Here is a 15,470-nt window from a genome sequence, read left to right as displayed (position 1 = left end):
GAGGCCAGTCAGTAGTAAATATGCCTTTAGGTTAAGTTCAAAATGCATGAACACTCAATATTTCAGTATCCAAAGCATATTCAAATGCTGTCCAGCTGAAAATATTCTAATACTAATTCCAGATGTGGAAAAAATACACAAGAACAGACACAGACTTCTTTTTGTCTAATTTTTATATATACAGAATTTTTAGTAGCCATGATTTTCATCAAGATGATTTTATACACAGCATCACCATAAATCCACTCAACCCAGTTAATCCTTTTAGGATATTTATTCATTTCTTTCCCCTCTCCACTCCCATTTCTAATACATGAGCAGTTTGTTTGAGGGTCAAACGAAAAGAATGAAGAATGGTAGCCTAACTAGGAATAGTAAATTAGGGAGGCAAAGAATGGTAGCCTAGCTAGAAGTAGTAAATTAGGGAGGCAATATATATACTATGGAGGTTCTTGTGAGTTGTGGCTAGAACTACGATCATAAAGCTAATACTAACAACTTCATGTCATTTTCCAGTTTCAAACATTTTCACTTCCTCTGAGGAACACAAGGCTCCCTAATGTGATTAGAGGGATTCATAGAAAATACTTATCACAATATGAACCACCTAGAAAAAGGCCTAGAAAGAACACAAACTTTTCTCTAGGCCACATTGATTAGGTTTATAAGAAAGAGAGAGAGAGGAAGGAAGGAAGGAAGGAAGGAAGGAAGGAAGGAAGGAAGGAAGGAAGGAAGGAAGGAAGGAAGGAAGGAAGGAAGGAAGGAAGGAAGAAAGGAAGGAAGGAAGGAAGGAAGGAAGGAAGGAAGGAAGAACAAAAATAACTTGATGACAAATACTGAGACCTTTAGTATTAAAGTTATTACTACAGTATGGAGTCAGTCATTTTTAAGAATATTATTTTTCTATACCAAGGCTATGTATGTGTGTAAGAGGTGTAATTGCCACTCTGGCCATCCATTGGCAATGCCACCAAGAAGACCCAAAGGATCAAATTCACAGATGCCTACCTTCACCCTCTCAAAAGCACAAGTAGGTAATTTTTTATGCTAAAGCAGCCATTTGCAGTCATTTGTAGGCAGGAGCTCCCAGGAAAGGCTTAGTTTCATACCTTCTAGTAGCCCCAACCCAACAGCTTGAGGCAGTTGGTCCTTATTTGAACTTTCTGATCTTGAGGTGTAGTTGCACTCTACTGGTAAACCATTCCTTGCTATCTTCTTACTCTGTAGTGCTTGTGTTGCACCTGAGGCAGCAACTTAGTGTTAGATTTTGCACCCCCCGCCAAAAAAAAAGAAACAAGGACTCTATTAAATGTGCAGGCTATAAGAGGCCAGACTCATGTCTAAACAGGTCTTTGTTCCTACTCATCTATGTACTAAGCTTCACCAAGAAGAATAGTCTGGAAAACAAAACAAAATGATGTTATTGTATTTTTCTGGCTTCATGTCTCTCAAATAATATTAACTTGAAATCTAATTTATAACTCATCACAGCTCTTTTTAGGACTACTAAAATTTTCCTCAAAGTGGGAGAGTAGAGAATGTTCTCATGATATTCAATGCATACCTATAAAACTAAGAAAATTGAGGGCCAGGGGTTAGCTGGGGAGGAATGGGAAGAATGACAAAAGGGATGATATCAATCAAGATGTATTGTACTTATAAAAATGATTTGTTAGGTGGTAACTCCTTTGTACAATTACTTAGAGAATAAAAAATGTAATTTAAATTTTTTTAAGTTTCTTCTAAATGTCTCAATCCCTGTGACTTCCGTTTCTCCAAAATCCACCAGACGCTAGCCCAAGTCCAGTTTATCTGCCAGTATTTCCTTGTCTTTGCCTTCTTTGTGTTGTCTCCAAACCATCACCCAGCTTGCTTTCATCAAAAGAAAGCACAGGATCAGTCTGAGAAGAAGAAATCTCTCTGTGTGAAGAAAGAGAGAAAGAGAAAGGAAGACAGAACACATTTCCCCAGTCCACCTGGTCACAACTGCAATAATTACACACTGAAAAAAAATTTTAAGAAACATTTTTGGTCCACTGACAAGAGACCATGTCCTGCTAGAAATTCCCTTGGCTGAGCTCAGCTCATGTGGGGAGCTGTGGAGTAGCTGGACCATGGGAGAACAGAAGTGCTAGAATTTTCTGCACTGCTTCTCAGGCTGATACACCCACAGAGACCTGCTGGGAGAGGACTTGGCTTGGGATAAAGAGAACAGGGCTGAACCCCCATCCTCAGCCATCCATGCGGAGGATTTCTATTCTTGGGTTAAATAGTTGCATGGCAGCAAGCACCCAAGAGAAGTCTCCATCCGTTTGGAGCAGAATGGAAGACTCCATTCTCAACGAGAATTGAGAAACACTCAAATCAAGTATAGACTGTAAGGTATCCCTATGAGCTATGGGAATATTTGAGGGAAGTATTATCCCTTAATTCTATTACAGGAAATCTAATTTTCACCTGCACATTCTATTTGTCACGTGTGGAGAATTGCGAAGTATTTAAGCAATGGATGTTCCCTTGTGGAAGTCCCCAGAGGACAAGGCTACTGGGCTCTCAGAACAACCTTTGTTTCCAGGGAGTATGGGCTTCCCCAGCAGGACAATGGGGAGTCCCTAATTTCACCCAAAAAATGGACAAATGAGATCTAAACCTACTGATAACACAAGATCTCAATACATATCAAAATCCAAGGGGTAATTGCAGATTTCATATGCTAGGAGTGACCAGGTCATCCTTATGATTGCAAGCTTGGGCAAAGAGCCCCAAGGCTCTGGCAGGGTCTCCATACTCTTCAATTTTCCAGAACAGCTGGTGTTCTCTATATACACATTTCTGTTCACCAGGGAGGCTCTGCCACTCCATCTGCCTCAAAAGGAAACCATCAAAATAGCCTGGATTCAGACTTGTCAACACATCTCAGAGGTTCACACTGGGTTTGCCCACCAGCTACGTTCTCATCAGTGGCAAAACCAAGCCAGCTCAGTCAGTGCCTAGAAGTGTTCAGGGTCACACACTCCAATTTTAGAAAATGTGATGGATGAAAGGTGGGCGATAAATTGCTCTGACATTTTTAAAGCTGCAATAGTTTCTATTTCATGTGCCATGGAAGCTTTATTACTCTGTTAGAGTAGACTATTCTAGCCCTCCAGGGAAGCTGAAAATCAGTCACTGTCTTACCAAGTGGCTAAAGAAACAAGTCAAGTGAAATTGTAAATAGGAACTCCATAGGGCTCAGACTCAGACTGGTAAAACTTGTCACTATTTTTCAAGTGTTTCTGATTTCTCCCTTGCAAAAGGAAAGATCTATTTTTCCTCAAAGTTTATAAAGAGTACATGGACTAACATAGGGAGGCATTTTATCCAGCATGTGCTTGAATACAGAGCAAAAGTTAGCTATTATACAAATTTAAACACATGCATGCATATTTAATTTTTATCTCAAACTCCATTCCACTCTCAAACTGCATTCCACTAGGTGCAGAAAAACCCAGCCCTACTCGAATGAGATGAAACCCAGCCGTGTGAAAACCCTGCCGCAGACTCAGGGTTCTGGACACCCTCCCAGACATCAGGAGAATGTCTACAGGCTCACCTGTCTGTTTTTTAGAATTTCTTCCAAGATTTCTAAGCCTGTTTTGAAAAAGCCTTGATAGCTAGGCCCTGGTGGCTTACACCTATAAATCCTAACTACTCAGGAGGTTGACATCTGAGGATAATGATTCTAAGCCAGCCCAGACAGAGACGGATGTAAGATTCTTAATCTCCAATTAATCAGCAAATGCCAAAAGTGCAGGTGTAACTCAAGTGGTAGAGTGTCAGCCTTAAGATAAAAGAAGCCAAGAGAGAGCTTTAAGTCCTGAGCTCAAGCCCCAGGATAAGGGAGAGAGAGAGAGAAAGGAGAGAGAGAGAGAGGAAGGAGAGAGAGAGAGAGAGAGAGAGGACAATGAGACAGAGAGACAAAGAAGGAGGAGGGGGAAGAAGGAAGGGAAGGAGAAGGAAGAGTGGGAGAGGGAGGAGAAGGAGGAAAGAAGAGGAAGAAGAGGAGAGGAGGGGGAGAGGAAAGGAAAGAAAAGCACCTAGGCATCATCTAGTCTTTCCTGCATTTCTGCTGTAGAGCTGTACTCTGAAGGCAGACAGCTGGACTGCCCTCACTAATGTCTGAAGAGTGGGCAAAGTGGTTATAGGAGGGTACATGCACTAACAGTTCAGAATGTTCTCTCAGCACAACAGAACCCTAGCACTTTACAATTCTTGTGCAGTTTGTGCTTGTGTCATCAATTTGATCACAGTCAGATTGACGTCTCCAGTCTAGGTCCTCCCCTGACCTCCAGCTTTCTACATCCAGATCACTTGTGCACTTAGAAATCAAAGGCAGATTTAATTGTGCAAATCAAAGAAAGTTTGACTCCCTTTGCTTCTGATGCCAACATCGCATCACCAGTCTTCTCATCTCAGTGAATGGCATCACTACTCAACGCAGTTGCTCAAGTCAGATCACTGGGACTCATCCTGAGTCCTCTTCCCATTATCCCATTGCAGAGCTACCTGTCAACTAGTCCTGCTGGATTTACGTGCACAACTCATACCAAGGCTGTCCTCTCCAGATTTAGTCTCCAGGATACCAAGAGTAATTCATTTTCTATCCAATGGACTACTCAAGTTTAAATCACATCCTCTTATATCCTAGCTGGAAACCTAGGGCTTCAAGCCTTTTTTTCTGGCCCTGTGGTCCCTGACTTTCTCCCACATCACCTTACTCCTACTCCCACACACACACACACACACACACACACACACACACACACACACACACACACAGAGAGCTATGTTGTTTGTTCCTTCTGCCATTTCCATAGCCTAGTTCATTTCTTCCTTAGGGAAATGCTCTGGTTCCAAACCTTCTCTTGGGGGGAGTTCTCCCTTTAGGACATTGCACAGATGTGCCCCAGCACCAGTTACCTAAACTTGAACTTAAGTCACTTTCTACCAAACGACCCATCTGACTACATGAATAACCATATCTTGATTTGGTTTGTTGTTTGTTTTTTAGATTTTGTTTCTCCAGGTGTTTGCCATCTGGTCACATTAGAAATAAATGACATTTTATCTAGTACTTTACAGTTTCCATAGGACACACACACACACACACACACACACACACACACACACCTCAGCCCCATGGAAAATGGATCTTGTTAAGCAACAATAAATACTTTCAAATGAATGCTTTAATTTGACAGTCAAAGTCCTGTTAAGCATCCCCATGCAATTCATGTGCAAGAATAAAGCTAACTATAATCTGCACCTCTCTGAATCACAATGTGCACTTTCTCTCGTCCTCATGCAGATGATGGAAACTCTACTGGAAACTTCCTTCCTTTGTTTTTCTTGTGAGTGCTTGCTCATCCTTCAGAATCCTGTTCCAGCAATGAGCACTGAAAGGGGATGAGGCTGAGAATGATTGGGGCAGCAGGACAGAGGAGTATGCAGCCAGCTGGGGAGGTTAGAAGTAGGAACTTGATGGAAGAATGGGTTGAAATCCTGCCCAAAGCCTGGAACCCTTGCTTCCCTCAAGCCAGAAAGTAAAGAAGACAGCCAGGACAATCCAGCAGCCTGAACAATTGTTTAATAGCTCAAACTTAATATGTCCCAATAGCCACATTCACCAAGCAGTTCCACACTAAAGCTTGACTCACACATGCATACACCATGCACATTCATCATGTCCAATCTGCCACACATCTGGCCTCTGACCTGCCACCTCCCCACTCCACCCCAGGCCATACCTCCCCAGCTCTTAATTGTGCTTCTGTCATAACTTGCCGTTTTCTTGCTCACACTTGCCTCAGCCCTTTTATTCTCCACAGCAGCCAAAGCTGTCATCCTGTGCTCAAAACCTTCTTTCATGGCTTTACATTCCGCTTAGAAGCCCCAGCAAAACCCTCTGTATTCCAACCACTACCTCCACTTTAGCCTCACTTCCTTTCATCGAGAGCCCAGAAAGGAGGTTACAGACACAGACCCCAGCGCAGTCCTGCCACTCATTGGCTCTGTGCCTCAGTTTCATCATCAGGAAAAGAATGATGATGTTGCTAATACTTTCCTGAGTCCCTGAGATCAGCCTCCGATTTATGCCAAGCCTGTGTACATGTTATCAGTTTAAAACAATTTTTCATGTTGTGAAAATTTAAATTTGTAAAAAAAAAAGTGAATACAAAAAATAACCCAACTAAGGAAAGAGAATGTACTTGTAGATTGTCATCCTCAAGCCTGAGGATCTGACCCAGGGCCTTCCACATGCTGAGCAAGCTTTCTCCCACTCAGCTATATCCCAAGTCCTTGACAAGCAAGTTCTAAAGACATTATCTCTATGAAATCTTTTTATGTGCAACATGATATCTCCTTTGCCTTTTAAAACACACACACACACACACACACACACACACACACACACACACACGCTCCAAAAGCCCTGAGAATTAAAGTCTTTGAGAATTGAAGGCTTGTTACTGAATTGTATAGATCTATAGCTTGTTAGGTTAAAAAAAAAAAACAGCCTGTTTAAAATTCACTTTTTATTTGGTCGACTCTGGCTTTAAACCTGTTTTGGGAATAGAGGATGTGACTTCAGTGGCAGGCTGTGAGAAGAAAACTAGTCATAGACTTCAAAGGCAGCACACAGACATGCTGACTTGACTCACTGATGGAAGAGAAGGACGCTCTGCTGTTGCCAAGGGCACGTCTGAGCTTCCATGTGCCCAGCAGTTGGAGAGCCCTGGTTGGTTGGTGCTTGTCAGCTGACACTATAACTATAAAACACTTTGAATGTGTCTGTAACATCAGCTTGGGCTTCCTCCAGGCCTACAGGCATCCAAGTTAGTGCCCTATCACCTCTGCTTAAGAAAAAAAAAAAGCCTATCCCAGTGTGGGCATTTGTTTTTTGTTTTTTGTTTTGTTTTGTTTTGTTTTGTTCTGTTAGCTGGCACAATGCCTTCCCTTTCCAATTCTGATGAGTTGATTTTCTTTGTGAATGGAAGAAAGGTAAGTTTATGACATGATTAATATGACTTTATAAATCAAGGATAAAAGCCAAGGATTTTTTTTACTATGATACTATTCTCACTTCTTTTCTCTCTGTTTCTCTGTCTCTGTCTCTGTCTCTGTCTCTCTCTTTCTCTATCTCTGTTTCTCTCTTCAGTCTTTTTTTCAAGTCATATGTAGTGGTGAGAATTTGGACATGAGTCATTAGTTTACGATTTTCTGCCAAATTATGAGATCTTGGGGGGGTGGTCTCTGCTTGATTTTTACCTTTCTTTTGGGATCTGTTTTGTTTTGTGGGGTTTTTTAGCTCCTATTTTACTTGTTATGCTACCATGAGAATGAATTCTGAAAGCTGGCTCTGCATATAGGTGCAGAAGACAACATGATTCCCTAGATTCAAGTGCCAGCTGTCCTTGAGCTCGCCAGTGCGATTTCAATGGAGGGGATATGGAGCACTACAGTGATGCCATTTCACCTTTTTGAAAGTTCCCTCAGCCTGGAGGCAGAAACGTTCCTGCCAGGGCTGTGCAGTCAGTGAGTGATTGTGTTCTCCAGAGATGACATTTGTTCTCAATGCTGTGCTTCATGAGCAAACCCAACGCAGGATAATAAATGTCATAATAAATGTTGAGTTGATTTGGGAGCAATTAGAAAAAAAAGTAAAATAATAAAATGAATTTCTGGAGGAGGAAATGAAACAAATAGAGGCTAAAATTCTTGGTGGTTTTGACCATCAATAGCAATCAATGATCATTTCTGAAAAGAAAAAAGAAAAGAAAGCCCAAATCTATGGACTTATAAACATAAAATGAAAAAGAAAGTCAAAAGTACGAAGAAAGCCAGGGTTTGGCCAGCTTGGATGACCTGAACCCCAAATGGAACATCAGAGAAATCATTGCTAAAGAACAATTTGTAGCAAGGTCAAAGCTAAGAAATCTTCTTTGTGTGAGGGAATGCCTTCACTGCTCTGCCTGCTGAGGGGGAAAAAATGTTTATCCTTATATGTTGGGCTAGAATGATCAGTCTTCTCTCTGAGATTCCAGCCTTCTGGATTCAAAGCTTTTGCTTTGGTAGTTTTAGCCTTTTTAAATTCACAAGTTTCTAAGGTAAGATAGAGATTATAAAAGGAAGTGATATTCACCCCTGTTTGAAGATGCTGTGGTTGTTTTTTCCTTTAGACCTGGGAGTGCAGGTCAGCTGAAACACACCTGCCATCAATGCACATAATGACCACACCTGTACACAGCTACACACAGCTTTCCTTGTGTTTCACACTATTTCATTTTGTCTTTTTATGTTTTCTCTTTTCTCCCCTGTGTTTTCACTCTTGTGCATTTAAGATCTAGATGCTTCCCTCTACATATAGATATATTCTTGAAATGTATGTCTTATGTGTCCATGAATGTGTGTATTCTTAATTTACACAAATGGTGTCATAAGCTGTAACTCTCCTTTTGTTTGTTTGTGACTCACTACAGTTTCTGAGATCTATGCAGGCCATGCTTGAAAGGCATAGTTATCCAAGGTGTGTATATCCTTCCTAACACACTACCATGGTGATGAGCACAATGGTTGCCTCCAATTCCTCACCAACCCCAAAATGTTCCATGAACACCCTCAATGTACCTCTTCACCAACACTAGGAAGTGACTCTGTGTGAAATTGGAGCAAGATGACTTCACGGGTCCTGCCAGGCAACTTTGGAGAAAGCAGTACAAGTAATATTCCCCACAGTTAACAAAATAATGAGTGCTGTTCCTTTGCAAAGACATGATTTGTCAATATAGATATACCAATACTTGCTACAAACCAGACTTTCTACACCTTGTTTGTCTCTGGATGCAAAATGCTTTCTAATTCATTGTTGGCCTCATTTACACCTCTCTGATTAGTATCATAAATAGATTATTTATTAAGGTAAGGGAGATTTATTTCTTCATGTGATCCCTGAAATATTTAAACATCTATGAATACCAGCTATTTACTCTAACAAAACTATACTGGCAGCCTTGATTAATTTCTTACAAGTCAAATCTTGCCTTTCTCCTGCTTCTTTTGGAAGCTTGTCATAATTTGTGCTGTAGGACTAATGGGAGTAAACTAAGTGTGACCCCATTGGGTTTCCTGAGTGACTGAGAAGTGTTTACTATTGACTTAGAAATCCAAGTGTTTAGTGCCAACAGATTTTGCTCCCCCAGTGCCAGGGAGACTGGCAGAGGCATGGTAATTCTTCTTGCCCCACCTAGGAAATAATCTCCATAACCACCTAATCCCAATATTAAAGAACGTGAATGCTTTACTTCTGTGGTTTCTCTACCAGTAGTCCTATAACCCATCAATGTCCAGCACGTGGGTGCTGAGCTTATTTCTAGCTTAGCAAATCTTCTTCTGAGTACTCAGAATAGAATTTGGAAGTAGGAGGCATCCTATGAAGAAATAATGTGTGGTTTGTTGCCTTGTTCTGAGGTGATAAGAATTTTCTTTTTAAAATTCAACACTTTACTACAATGGTGTTCCTTTCTCTGAGTTCAGTGTTGCTTCCCTTCCAGTTAAGTTGTTTTCTGACTTTCCCTAATCCTGCCTGGGTCCCTCCAAGACCAGTAGATGAGGCAGGGGCTCTTTGCATCTATTCTCCACCTGGGTCCCTTCCAGGTGAGTCAGGTGAATGACTGTCATACATATTAGAAAACTCGGACATTGAAATAATGCTTCACTGTCTATTTCTTCAAAATTCTGGTTCCAAGTTGTGCTAAAGGATACCTTTGGTATTTTTAGCCCTAAACAGCTGCCCCCATCAAAAACATGTCTTCAGGTAATGAATAGAATTGCTGTAATATGTTGATTCTACCTTTCTACAATTCCTTCCTCTGTTTCACAATGTAGGTCATAGAGAAGAATGCTGATCCAGAAGTCAATCTACTGATCTACCTGAGGGACGTCTGTATCCTTTCATTTTACTTTCATCAATCTGAATCGGGTGGGGAAAATGTCACCATGCTAGAAATTATCAAGAAGGCCACTTGGGCTCACCCTAGATAATAACGTTGTTTCATTGCAGAATCCCATTGGAGTTCAGAGAACAAATCTATCTATCCATGTTTTTTTATGTTAAAATTTTTACCAAAAAATAAAAGAAACCTCCAGCAAACCGTGAGCATGCCCACTTAGGAAATAATTGATGCCTTTTGAGCCCCAGGGTAATGTTAATGTCATACTCAGGAATATTTATATATACATGTTTAGCCATGTGGTGGCTCATGCCTGTAATCTTAGCTACTCATAAGGCTAAGATTTGAGGATTTGGGTTCAAAGCTAGCCATGCAGAAAAGTCCATGAGATTCTTGTCTCCAATTAACCAGCTCAAAAGACACAAATAGGGGTATGGCTCAAGTGGTAGAGCACCAACCTTGAGTGAAAAAAGCAAGCAAGAGTGTGAGGTCCTGAGCTCAAGCCAGGACTGGTACACACACACACACACACACACACACACACACACACACACACACACACACTAAAAACCTAAATCTGTCTAGCCAAATATTCAGGAATGCACATTACTGACAATACTATACCATAAGACATTTTACTGATTTATCCTACACCCTTGCAACATCCTTATCAAAGTTTAATTAACATATTTGAAAATGATAAAATCTGGGCTGGGAATGTGGCTTAGTGGTAGAGTGTTTGCCTAGCATGCAACCCTGGGTTTGGTTCCTCAACACCACATAAACAGAAAAGGCTGGAAGTGGTGCTGTGGCTCAAGAGGTAGAGCGCTAGCCTTGAACAAACAGAAGCCAGGGACAGTGCTCAGGCCTTGAATCCCAAGCCCCAAGACTGGCAAAAAAAAAAAAAAGATAAAATCTAAGGGTTATATGATAGCTTAAGTAGTTCAGAGCTTTCTAGTAAGCTTGAGCCCTATACAGACAGTAGCTAATGTATTCCAAGCTCTCCACCTCTGATCCTGACTCCCCACCCTCCACGACCTTTAATAATCTTTGGTAAATAATTATTCAAGAATAAATTGCTTCAGTTTTGGTGCACTTATAAAGGGATGGTAAAAAGAAGAAATTGTGTCAATGATTATCTGTATGAGATAAAATTGGATCAAGTACTACACTCGAATATAAATGCATGTATTTAATTATCAATATCGTACTGATATCAGTTTGCTGGTTTCAATGTTGTTCTGCCATTAGTTAGGGAACTTACTACTTCAAAACTTCCAATAAGACTGTAATTAGCTTTAAAAGAAAAGAAAAAGAACATTAAAATTAGCCAGGCACTGTTGGCTCACACTTGTATTCCTGCCTACTCAGAAGTCTGAGTCTGAAGGTTGCAAATTTAAAGCCAGTTGGGGCAAAAAAAAAGTCTGTGAGATTCTGATCTCTAAAAAGATGAGAACGCCAGAAATAGAGATTTGGCTCAAGTAATAAAGTGACATCCTTGAACAAAAAAGGTAAGGGACAAGATCCAGGCTCTGAGTTTAAATCCTAGTACCAGCAGACACACACACACACACAGAGACACACACGCACGCACACACGCATATGCATATGCATTAAAATATATACTCACAGAGAATCTAGGAAATGCCAGGAACTATGTTAGGCCCTAGGGATCCAGAGATGACCGAGAGAACAAGATAATACTAACCCTTTTGTCTCCTGGGATCACATGTAAAAGTACTACTTCATGACTCTCTATTCTTGTCTTGATAAACTTATCTAAGAAATAATTTCTACTTGGTACCTTGTCTTCTGTACAAACTCTGTCACCTCTACTTGATCCTCATAATGTGTTTTCCTCCCTGGATCACTGTCCCTGTGGTCAGTACAGCCTCCTAAACCCCTACTCCACTCCAATTCCAGACAATCCACGTTCCTTCACTGGACCTTCCATCCTCTTCCAGATTCAGGATCTCACTATGAGTCAGCAAGCCTTACCTTTCCTCTTTCATATCATTCCCAAACTCCTCACACATGCCACCCTGCTTTCTTTACACGTCCTAAAGTGAAGAAATTCATCTCTCTTAGGGGCTAGCTGAAAACTCATAGACTCCCAAGTAAACGTGGCCCCAACCAGCCCTACATAGTTACTAGAGCACTCCATCTCCTCAGCACCCACCTCTGTACATTCCTTGCCATGTATAAATGTACAAGTCTGCATAAATCAGACTCTCCTGACACTTCCAGATCCCAAATTGTAATTAGAGTTCTGAAGTGGGGAAGGTGGTATTAGTTTCCATATATTTCTCCTGAACTGGGTGGTTCCGATGAATGGCCAATATAAGAGATGAATATTTGCAAATAACCACAGATTTTTTTCTACTAAAAAGACTACTGTACTTTCACAGGACTCCTGTGACCATTTCTTTTTGGTTGCTGGTGGTGGTTGTCATAGGGCTTGAACTCAGGGCCTGGGCACTGTTCCTGAGCTCTTTTGCTCAAGGCTAATGCTCTACCACTTTAAACCATAGCGCCACTGCTAGTTTTCTAGTAGTTAATTGGAAGTAAGAGTCACACAGACTTTCCTGCCTGGGCTGGCTTTGAACCTAGAACCTCAGATTTCAGTCTCCTGAGCATCTAGGATTACAGGCATGTGCCACCAGCACTCAACTCTTGTGACCCTTTATAAAACCCTGTACATAGGCTCCTATTCATAATTTTATAATTTTCCCTTCATTTCTGTCTCCATACCATAAAAACACCAGGTTCCCACAAAACATTAGTTTATTGCTGACTTGGGAGCTGGCTAGGTGTCCCTGGCAGAGGAGGACATAGTCACACAAAGAGCAAACTTGTTTGGGGACATCTTCATCTCCCTTCTACTGTTCTACTCCCTCCCTGCCCAAGGCCAGAGGGTCCTTCAGAGGCTCTAGCATCCCACTGAGTCACTACCCCCTCCCAGAAGCTCTGCAAGGCCTGCTCCACTTGATCCACAACATTCCACAGCTTGATCTTCATCATTCTGATTTTCAGCATTCTGATCAGCAGAACCAAATGATGTACCACAAAACATTAGGGCAAGGAAGGTGTGGCATGATATAGTTGTATAATTCCTGGGAGATGCTGGCTTTTGATAAAACAGTGTTAAGGATGTCTCAGAAGGATCCCCAAACACCTGGCATTCACATAACCTTCACCACAACCCTGACCTTTCATGCAATTCTCAAAACAACTATTCCAATCAACCAACAAATCCTATCAGGCACTGGGTACTCAGAAGTGAGCTAGATAGGCAGGGCCTCTGTCCTCTCAGAAGGGCAGCCCTGACCAGGAACGCAGGGGAAGTGTAATAAGTGCCCTGCTGGGGCACTTGGCAAACATAGGAGGGAGGAAACACAAGAGACGAATAAGAGTTTTCAAGGTAAAATGAAATTTGAATCAAGTGAGTTTCAGTCACCAGCACAGGGGCCAGAGGCAAAAGAATATATTGCTAGCTGATCCCCGATGGCTTATACCTGTAACCCTAGCTGCTTCAGAAGCTGAGATCTGAGGATAGTAGTTTGAAGCCAGCTAAGGCAGGAAAGTCTATAAAACTCCACTTAGCCAAGAAGCAGGAAGTGGAGCTATGACTCAAGTGGTAGAGCGGTAGCCTTGAGCACAAAACTCAAGGACAACACTCAGACCCTCAGTTCAAGCCCCAGTACTAGGATGTGTGCAAACACACATATACACACACACACACACACACACACACACACACACACTCACGAGAATACATTGCTTCTGAGAAGCTAAAAGAAATTTATCCCTATGGATAATAAAAGCTGAAAGTAAGAAGGAGGATGTAACAGGAAAGGAAGGAGAAATAAACAATGAAGCCAGGGATCAGGACTGCACTTGTTGGCTGCTCATTTAAAGTGGAACTTCTGTACTGCCAAATTGTGTGCCTCAGCAACACTCACAGAGCTCTTCTACAGAAAGGACCACAAACAAAACTCGTAACTTATATTGTTTTTACTCAGTCTAAGTATGAATCCTGAACTTAGCTTATAAAGTTAAAGTATACCCAGTTAAATTTAAATTTGAATGCAGATAACACACATACAGTAAAGTATGTTTATCTGAAATTCAAATTTAACTGAGGATCCTCTACCTTTGCTGGCCTAAGCCACCTAAGCTCACAGTGAGCCCACAGAATGCAAAAGGAACTGAGTCTGCCTGTCTATAGAGAGTGGAAGGTAGAGCAGCAAACTAGCTGGGATCTCAGAGGTCCAAATCGCCAGTGGAATCCTTTTTTTGTTTTTCACTTTTCATTCAGAGCTGCTTTAAAAATGCACATCACAGAGCTGTTTTAAGTTCTGACAATGTGAACAGTGACCTTCATTTTTGAGCCAGACACCACTCGGATTGGATTCTTAATTTGGAAATTGCAGGACACCAAAAACAGAAGCAAAGGATTCCCTGCCTTTCACATCCTAATCAAGGGAGGCCAGACTCCCACTACTTTCAAACATCTACCTGGCCTTAGCATTCATCAGCCCTGACCTGCTTCAACTGACTCAGACTGGGAACTAGAGAACAGAGTGGTATAGAGCCCTTTGGGGCAGCTGAACAGAATGGAGGCCCAATTCTTTATTCCAGCAACAGGGAGAATCTTGACCCTGTATCATCCTCTTCACAGGTAGCAATCTCCAAAAAGAAATGGAATCTCAGCCTCCCCATAAGCCAAAGATGAACTCTACCCATGAAATCTTTTTGAAACTTCACCCAGCAAAGGTCCCAAGCAAATTCTGGTAGATTCTTAAATGTAATTCCAGTGGAGCCTAAAGCAAAGTCTTTGCATGTATTATTTATCCCCCCTTTGTGAAAAAAAAATGCAAATGTAGTCTTAAAGGAATAAAAATACATGGAGATTATTGACATGCTTGAGAACCATATTTTTTTAAATTAATCTTTCTAATCCCATAAGAAGATAAAAGTACTAATTGCTCTTCCAGACAAAGTTAAGCCTCAGGGGCTTTAGCTGGCAACCCACCTCCCACCACCCTCACAGGAGTAACATTACATAGACACCGAATTCCCTGCCAACCACGCTGAGTTCTGTTGAAACTCATGAGCTTTTACAAAACACATTTGGATGCAAGCCCTGACTCAACAGACCTGAGGCACAGGAAGACTTTGCAGATCCTACTTACTGTGAATATCCATCCAGTTCACTGTAGAAATTGTGATGTGCTTGAATACAAGGTTTTGCCCCAATTCTTTCATTCACAAGGAAATGCAGTAAATATCAATACCTTTCTAAACTCGGAATGTATTTTTATATTCAGAAATGCCTCTCTGGACCTGAGATTTTGTTTTCAGGTAAGTTGAGGAATCTTAAGGATGTCTCTTCATTTTCATTAATGAGTTCATGTACAAGCAAAAGGCCAGGCCATCTCTCTAAGCAAACAATGGTAGCCAACTTGGTACAAGACTCAA

At 41.4% G+C, this 15,470-nt stretch overlaps 1 protein-coding gene across 1 annotated transcript in view; it reads left to right on the top strand.

Annotated features, from left to right (window-relative positions):
- Positions 1-15,470, top strand: part of LOC125350417 (aldehyde oxidase 4-like) — a 133,317-nt gene that overhangs the window by 65,793 nt on the left and 52,054 nt on the right. The window contains 1 exon segment of the mRNA XM_048345002.1: positions 9,925-9,982. Within this exon segment, the coding sequence (XP_048200959.1) occupies positions 9,925-9,982 (58 nt within the window).

Source organism: Perognathus longimembris, chromosome 4, assembly GCF_023159225.1.
Source record: "Perognathus longimembris pacificus isolate PPM17 chromosome 4, ASM2315922v1, whole genome shotgun sequence".
Taxonomy (NCBI): domain Eukaryota; kingdom Metazoa; phylum Chordata; class Mammalia; order Rodentia; family Heteromyidae; genus Perognathus; species Perognathus longimembris.
The sequence above is the reverse complement of the archived record's forward strand: the minus strand, read 5'-3'. Positions and strand labels throughout refer to the sequence as shown.